At 36.1% G+C, this 8,614-nt stretch overlaps 3 protein-coding genes across 5 annotated transcripts in view; 2 read left to right on the top strand and 1 right to left on the bottom strand.

The window, feature by feature from the left end:
* LOC108368882 (ATP-dependent permease MDL1, mitochondrial-like) overlaps positions 1-1,181 on the top strand; it is a 14,458-nt gene extending 13,277 nt beyond the window's left edge. The window contains exon 3 of the mRNA XM_017623832.1: positions 833-1,181. The gene's annotated coding sequence lies outside the window, so the exon portion shown is untranslated. The remainder of the gene's footprint in view (positions 1-832) is intronic.
* LOC108368878 (ATP-binding cassette sub-family B member 10, mitochondrial-like) lies at positions 7-3,399 on the top strand. Of its 3 annotated transcripts, none has more exons than XM_017623824.1 (7): positions 7-396; positions 471-677; positions 1,466-1,668; positions 1,722-2,003; positions 2,076-2,594; positions 2,651-2,875; positions 2,929-3,399. In XM_017623824.1, the coding sequence occupies exons 1-7, from the start codon at positions 60-62 to the stop codon at positions 3,196-3,198; spliced, it is 2,043 nt and encodes a 680-aa protein (XP_017479313.1). In that variant the 5' UTR covers positions 7-59; the 3' UTR covers positions 3,199-3,399. The 3 variants fall into 3 exon arrangements, with proteins under 3 accessions (XP_017479313.1, XP_017479314.1, XP_017479315.1); XM_017623825.1 differs by having other exon boundaries at positions 260-386; positions 448-677; XM_017623826.1 differs by having other exon boundaries at positions 304-386.
* A 2,559-nt stretch (positions 3,400-5,958) lies between these two features.
* On the bottom strand, positions 5,959-7,435 carry LOC108368881 (transcription factor Adf-1-like). The gene is made up of 3 exons (XM_017623831.1): positions 6,915-7,435; positions 6,526-6,664; positions 5,959-6,461 (listed from the first exon to the last, which is right to left on the bottom strand). Exons 1-3 carry the CDS (start codon positions 7,048-7,050, stop codon positions 5,960-5,962), a joined length of 777 nt encoding a protein of 258 aa, XP_017479320.1. The 5' UTR covers positions 7,051-7,435; the 3' UTR covers position 5,959.
* Positions 7,436-8,614: the final 1,179 nt, after the last annotated feature.

Genomic DNA, 8,614 nt, shown 5'->3' with positions numbered 1-8,614 from the left:
CGTTATGTATACCGCGCGCGGATTTTCATTTTAATAAATTGTATGTTCTTTGTTACAAAATGTTAATACATTGTACCTGTTTTAGAGGCACGCTTACGCGGTTAACCAGTCGAAGTATTTTGCAGCATACACTGGTTGGCATACTAAGGACCGTTCCAAGCTACAGAGGCTTCTCCACAGTTCACGCTTATCGCTCGAAATCAAAACAAACCTTTGGGCAACTACTTACGAACTTTGCAACAGTCCGTGGTAATCGAGATATACGGATAGCGCGATATCGGAGTGATTTCAGAAATGCCGCTCCGAAAACTGAAAAAACGACCAAAGTAAAGCTTCATAGAAAGGATGTGGTACGGCTTATTGGATTGGCGAAGACAGAAAAAATGGTGCTTGCTGGTAGTTAATTATGCATAAAAAGAATTAGCATAAAAAGTTTAAAAAAAAAAGTATGCAAATAATTTATATTGCAGGTGCTATGGGTTGTCTAATAATCTCTTCAGCCATTACAATGAGTGTACCTTTTGCGCTAGGCAAGATATTGGACATAATATTCGATAAGAAAGAAACGAATGCGGATACCATGAAGAAATTGAAGGATTTTTCCTTAGTACTTTTTGGGATCTTTGTTATTGGTGGCTTGACAAATTATCTGCGAGTTTACTTATTTAATAGTGCTTGTAAGTGTGCCAACTTATTTTAATTATCAGGCCGATTCTGAACGGAAACTCCCAGTTTTCTCTCTCTTCCCTTTCCTCCTATAATGAATTAAAAATTCCCTGAGGATTTTTTATATTAAATGGCGGAGANTGTGCCAACTTATTTTAATTATCAGGCCGATTCTGAACGGAAACTCCCAGAGTTTTCTCTCTTTTCCCTTTCCTCCTATAATGAATTAAAAATTCCCTGAGGATTTTTTATATTAAATGGCGGAGTTCAGCTGTCAAAAACGTGTCTTAACAGCTTTTTCGAAGAACATATAATGTATACACATATTATATATAGTACAGCCCAATTCTTAATATTCCCGGGGAGTTTGTTCTCCGGGAATTTGTTTCACCCGAGTAAGAAATCCTCCAATAAATAACTCTCAGTGAGTAGCATTTTCCCGAAAATTTGGGAGGAGGAAATTCGAACTTCGAAAGAGCTGCTTGGCACTTTTTTACAGAACAACTCCGTCATTTAAAGTTTTTATCCATGATAAGAGGAAGGGGAAAAGAGAGAAAATTCCCAGGGAGTTTATGTTCAGAATCGGCCTGTTATTCTATAGNGGGAGGAGGAAATTCGAACTTCGAAAGAGCTGGTTGGCACTTTTTTACAGAACAACTCCGTCATTTAAAGTTCAAAATCCTCGGGGAGTTTTTATCCATGATAAGAGGAAGGGGAAAAGAGAAAATTCCCAGGGAGTTTATGTTCAGAATCGGCCTGTTATTCTATAGACACAACGTTATAACTTTTTAATTGTCAGCGCTGCGCATTGTAAAGGATTTGCGCTCAAAAGTCTATCGCCGCATGCTATTACAGGAGACAGGCTGGTTTGACACGAAGGGTACTGGTGAGCTGCTTAATCGCTTAGTTAACGACACCTACATGATAGGCAACTCGTTAAGCCAAAATTTATCGGATGGTCTGCGCTCCACCGTTATGATTACATCTGGCACCTCTATGATGGTACGAATTTGCTTTCGAGAAGATTTTTTAAAAATATAAAATTTTAATCGTAGATATATACCTCACCGAGCTTGGCGCTAGTCAGCACTTTAGTTGTACCATGCGTAGCTGGCATGGCCATCGTTTACGGGCGCTATGTTCGCAACATTACGCGTAGCCTTTTGGACAAATTTGCCGAAATATCAAAGTCTGTTGAGGAGCGTTTAGGCAATGTTAAAACTGTTAAAGCATTTTGCAGAGAAATGGAAGAGAGTAGAGCATATGATCTCCTCCTCAGAGATGCATTAAACCTTGGTTATAAAGAAGTGCAAGCACGTTCCATATTTTTTGGGTTGGTGAGTTACTCAAGTTTTTTCTATATAGTGCATTTCGATATGGAAATGTGTATATTATATGCTTTTTGGCAGACTGGCTTCTCTGGCAATGTAATAATAATCTCTGTGCTCTATTACGGCGGCATATTGGTTATAAACGATGCTCTAAGTATAGGCGCACTAACATCTTTCATACTATATGCTGCATACTCAGCGATTTCCATTAATGGACTCTCCAATTTTTATACGGAATTGAATAAGGCCGTAGGTGCGGCGCAGCGTGTCTGGGAAATACTAGATCGCCAATATGCCATTCCATTACACACAGGTCTAATGCCGAAAGAACATCCTCGCGGCGAAGTTAAATTCGAAAATGTACTATTCTGCTTTCCTGCTCGTGCAGACAGCATAATATTAAACAACTTTAACCTAACACTTCTGCCTGGGGAGACAACTGCGATTGTGGGTCGCAGTGGATCGGGAAAAACAACAATCGCCATACTGTTACTGCGGCTTTATGATCCGCAACAAGGTCGGGTGTTGCTGGATAATATTGACTTGAAAGAATTAAACCCGACATGGTTGCGAAGTTATATTGGTGCCGTAAATCAGGTCATACATCGAATTGCACGGTTTTTTTAAGTTAAAATTTTCAAAAATTTCTATAGGAACCCATACTCTTCTCCGGCACAATACGCGACAACATACTTTATGGACTTAACCCTGGCACCGGAATTAGTGAAGCGACATTTGAAGATGCCATAAGAAAGGCTCATGTTGACGAATTTTCTTCACAATTACCAAATGGTCTAAATACGCTGGTAGGTCAGCGCGGTTTGATGTTGAGTGGAGGTCAAAGGCAACGTGTAGCCATAGCAAGAGCGCTTATAAAGGTAAACAAAAAAAAATTCAGAAAAAACAATAATGACAACTTTACTTCATACAGAACCCAGCGATATTAATACTGGACGAAGCTACCAGTGCCTTGGATTCGGTATCTGAAGAATTGGTTCAAAATGCTATCGAGCAAGTATCTAAAGGACGCACAGTACTAACAATAGCACATAGGTTAAGCACGATACGCAATGCAGATAAAATTGCAGTCTTAGAAAATGGTAGGGTTGTAGAGCAAGGACGTTACCACGAGTTGATAGCAAGTAAAGCAGGCACATTCAGAGACTTAGTACGCAAGCAAGCATTCATAGTGAATTCCTGATACTCATGTTTTGATAAACAACAACGAAATGTTTAAGAAACCGTTTTTGTTTCTTAGTATAACGACGCAAAACAAAATCAGTTAAGTTGAAATGTAGAAATCCTTCACGTATGAACTGGTATTATTTATGCAAATCTCTACTGAACACACCATACCCTAGCCACTGATTTTTGTTTTTAATGTTATTTAATCATGAAGGGGTAACAGAAATACATATAAATAATTTAATCATAAAGATGTAACAGAAATACGAATAAATAATTTCTAAAATAAATAAATTTTATGGAAGGATACCAATGTTATTTTTTATATAGTGACTAAAGTATTTAAAAAATTAAAAAAAAGATTTATTAAAGATTGTAACTAATATAATTTTGTAATTGTTTTAAATTCGATTACGATCTCATACTTAGTAAGTATTACTTACATTGGAAAAGTAGCGTTCACAGTAGTTGCGATCCGGTACGAGACCTGACTAGTCCGAAATAGTCAGAATCAGTCAGTTTTTCTGGAAATCGATCCCGTACTCGGTTCTCGGACTATTTCATTTTCACATTTTTCGGATTATGACATACGTGAACGTACTCTTTATCGCATATACGACTGACGGTATCACGTAATTTTCGATCCGTGAACGTTACGATTCGAGCCCTGACTATTTCTGACTCGTACGGAATAGCAACTAATATTTTATTGCCAGGTTTCCTTCAGCTTTTTGTTAAATGCGCTTCCTCTCCAGATAATTCACCCAGTTGAGAGCCGATTAGCGGTGTTGCGATCGGCGCCACCTTCTGTATTCTCTCCACCGTGAGTCTATGTATGACTCGACTCAGATATGTTTGTGGATATACAGCTGCTTTATTTAAACTAATATTTAAAATTACTGGAGTCGTCTAATTTTTGTCCTCAAAATGCAAAAAAAATAAACGACACCGTAGTTATCAATTGAAAAAGACGTACACAAAAGTCGCATAGAAATGCGATTTTTATACCCGAGCGCACTTGTGCATAAGGGTATATTAACTTTGTTCGCATAACGGTTGTTTGTAACAGCCAAAACGAATCGATATAGATATGGAAAAATGTATACATGAAATAATGAATGAAAAAAAAATCGATTAAGCCACGTCTATCTGTCCGTCCATCCGTCGTATGTTGCCCTTTATCCAAGGTAGGTTAGTATTGAAAATGGTTGAAATCGGACTGTAACCACGCCCACTTCCCATATAACGGTATTTTCAAAAAATGCAAAAACTACGATATTTCAGTAAATATTAAATGCAAAATGTTGAAGATTGATATGTGAAGTAGAATTGTGGTAAAAAATATTATTATGAAATTTTTGGAAAATGGGCGTGACCCCGCTCACTTATGATGAAATACTGTATCTCAGTATCCGATTCACCAATTCTTACCAAACTCGGTACGCGCCTTGAGTAGGGTCTAGCTAAGAAATCTGTTGAAAATCTTTGAAATTGGGAAATGACCACGCCCACCTGCCACATAACGGCAATTTACAGAAACACGAAATCAGTAACGACTGGAGGTAATTCCCTTAAAATCGGTGATTACAATAACCACTTAAGAGAAAATTAGAATATTATAAATTTTTGGATAATGGGCGTGGCGCCGCCCACTTATGACCACAAATGTGTATCTCGGTAACCGATTTGTCAATTTCTACCAAACTCGGTGCCCTTAATAATCTTGGTACGGAAAAGCAATTTGTTGAAAATTATTCAAATCGGACTAAAATTATACCCGCTTCCCGTATAATGGTAATTCTCAGAAATACGAAAACTCCGATATTTCATTAACTGAGGACGCTAATTTACTCCATGTGTTTATGTGTTTTAATCTATTTGAAAAATCGTTTAGTCTTGTAGCAAATTACGTAGATAATAGGTTTGTTCCACACGAGCCCGCGGCTGCACAAAACAGTCCAGAAATCGTTCCTCACGCTAAAAAAAAATGGGTAATAGGGAGCGAATACCCTCCAATTTTGGATTTTTTTCCGGCCAGAAATGTGCAAGAAGTCAATTCGAAATAACAGCTGTTGTTTGTTTACATCCGATAGCAAATTTTGAAAATAAAATAATGGAAATTTTCACTAAAGGTTCTTTGCTAATTTTATTAGTCATATAACATAAATACACATAAAATCATTGTTTAGAACTGATTTGGTGAAACCGGGCACAAAAAGTGGTTTTTTGCGTTCCTCACGCTTTTGGCACCTAATAAGGAGGGACAACATGTTATAATTGTAGCAAGTGTATTTGGGCAAAACCGAAATAGGCATGTACCCAACGGGTGGCATTCGCACGAATGTAATCCTTCACACTAGCTTGTTGGGACAATGCAAATCGTTTTAGATCCTTGCGAATGGCATCCGTCGGATACCATATAAGGCATGTACATATCGGCAGGTTGTGGAATTCACTTCCGAGTGCATTCTTCGTATGGACCGACAATATACATATTTAAAACACACAAAGCCACTTTCATTTCTAAAAAAAAAGACAAATAATTTAGCACCGAAAGTCATAGGTGCATTCAGAAATGCATCAAGCCAACGCATCAGTCTCTTTTATTTCTAAACTCTTAATTGATAGAAATTTCAAATATGCACAGCCACGGTTAAATGCCAAATTGCAACTTAATTGCGTAAATAAGTCAATTCCATCAATTATAGTTTCGAAATAAAGTACCCCAAGTCACGAACTATGTACATAGCTTTTTTACTATTGAAACGAACATATATTTAGCTCTCTCTTGCTTTATTAAATACCATAATTAAAATATCCGCTTTTAACTTATCTTGCTCATTTTCGGGTATTTTAGCAAGATATTTCTTTAGTAATCCAAAGAAATCGTCGTCATTGGTTTCCTCTCTTTCCTTGATACGCCCTTTAATATATTCATTTAAAGTTCCAACCAATTTATCAAATTTTGTCTGTGCATTCTGGATAGCCATTCTTGAACTTGTCGCTTTCTGATATGACTGACTAATTAGGGGCTCATTTATTGGCGACTCTAAGAATGCTTCTATAAAAGGTATTTTTGGTCCCATAGGACCGTCGGTAGTATCTTCTTCTGCAAGCTGATAATCTATATCATCGTCATATGATCTTTTATGCGAAGAACTATAGGCTTCTTCTTCTTCAGACCCGTTACGGTCCGAATAAATATTTTCCTGGGGCTCTTCTTTCTGTGCTTTGGATACAGTGCGAGTTTTCTTGGCGGGGTCAGACGCATATCGTTTTCTGGAAGAAGTTAAATAAAATTAATATTAATTTAAAACCCTAGCAATATTTAACAAAACCACACCGCGGCTCTAAAAAGTCCCTTAAAAATTCCATTTCGGCCATATACTGCCAACAAGTTGCTCTCTTTCCTTCTTCAAAGTGTCTAGTCTCTTTAACGAATCTGTCACGAAGAGATCGCCAACGGTTCTGACATCTTTCCACTGAATAGACGGAAAAATAAAGCAATTTATTAATTCACTTATGGCCAGTTTTTCAGTGCCAGTTTAAACTGAACCGCTGAACAGTTTAAATTGAACAGCTGGCTGCTGACATTTGATTGCCTGATCTTAGTTTACACCAGCCAGATCGGGTGTCTAAACTGAGTTTAAACTACGGCCGTGCGCTGAAAAACTGGCTTTTAGTACATTTACACAGATCCATACACATGTGGATATATATTTGTATACTAACACGGTTCCCCGGTTTCACGAGCCACGTCTTTCCAGCATCTTCTAATAATTTCCTGTGACTTCTCTGTTGTTTTACTGTTTTTGTCATATAGACAAGGATATTGACGAATAGCGTTTATTAATTCATATTCAAACATCTTAGCTCAGGTGCATGTAAATCGTAGCAATCCAAACTTTATGCGAAGCTGTAGCTCATCAAATTAAACGTGTTTAAATCCTCTTCTGGGCAATGGAATTTTCAAAGTCAAAAAACATACTCATTAGAAGGAGATATATACAAGCATCCCTTTATTCTTTTATATTTTTATTAAAAAAGCTTGTTATTTGTTTGATGATAAATGTTGCTGTTTGTTTAACTTCTATTAGGGATGCGCGATACCGATACGATATTCAATATATCAATATCATTGTTCATCATATCGGTTAAATTATATCGATATCACGAGTTGCGATACGATATCGATACAATATTTTGTTTCGATATATGAAATATCGGAAACTTTTCGCTACCAACTCTGGGCTTCTGAATTGTAAATAAAATTTAATAGTTGGAAAAATTTTATGTTCTCGCAAAACAGTTTTTGAAAAACAAAAATTCATGAAAATATCAAAATTTGTACATATGAAAAGGTGTGTCTCTTTGAAGGTACTTATCCAAAGTAACTTCTTTATTTTAATTTGTGTTTATTTGCATTTTAATTCCAAGTATTCGTATGTAGTTCCATAAACATATGACGCATATTCATAGTCATATTTAGTACTCAACTAAGTCGAAACTATTCTAAGTCACAACTAAAGCTATTCATAGTCGCCTTAGTTTCGACTTTTCTGGCTAAGTCCCAACTTAAAATTTAGTTTCGGCTGCAGCTGCAAGTAAGTCGTCACAAGGAAGAAGTATTTTATCAAATTAAGGGAAAACAGACGAAATATGTAAAAATTAAGTTGGTAGAGGGTGATTTTGATAATATTGAATAATCTCCAATTAAAATTTACAAAGATCGATCCATTTTAATCGGAAGATGAAATTAAATGCGTATTACAATTCGAATAAAGCTACATGACAATTTTATAATTGGAATAATTTAGATAAATTTTCAAATAAGAAGTCAGTTTCACGCTAGTTCTTTTAAAGTAAATTTGTGCATAACATTTAGATATCTACTATTTGTATGTTTCACAGCATGCTTTCGATAAACATCGACTTCACATCACTGCGGTTGTTCTGGCTATTTCACACAATTAACAAGAAAATGATACCTTATTCTTTTGCATAATCATGCAATGAAAATAAAAATTACATAAACGGATGATCAAACTTGACATTATTTAATAAAAATGTAATTTTTCCAAAATATCGTAAAGAAAAATCGATACATTTTCACACTCGTTTTGCTATATCGTAAACTAAGTCGAAACTACTTAGTAGAAGTCTGAAATGCGACTATGAATAGAAGTAAATTTTAAGTTGGTACTTAAATTTAAGTTGCAACTTTGTTAGTTTCGACTTAGTTGCTGGACTATGAATACGCGACTATGAATAGAAGTAAATTTTAAGTTGGTACTTAAATTTAAGTTGCAACTTTGTTAGTTTCGACTTAGTTGCTGGACTATGAATACGCGACTATGAATAGAAGTAAATTTTAAGTTGGTACTTAAATTTAAGTTGCAACTTTGTTAGTTTCGACTTAGTTGCTGGACTAT

The sequence above is a fragment of the Rhagoletis zephyria genome, unplaced genomic scaffold (assembly GCF_001687245.7).
Source record: "Rhagoletis zephyria isolate East Lansing unplaced genomic scaffold, Rhagoletis_zephyria_1.1 Rzeph_scaffold_03371, whole genome shotgun sequence".
Classification (NCBI taxonomy): Eukaryota; Metazoa; Arthropoda; class Insecta; order Diptera; family Tephritidae; genus Rhagoletis; species Rhagoletis zephyria.
Note: the sequence above shows the minus strand (reverse complement) of the source record. Positions and strands in the feature narration are given on the sequence as shown.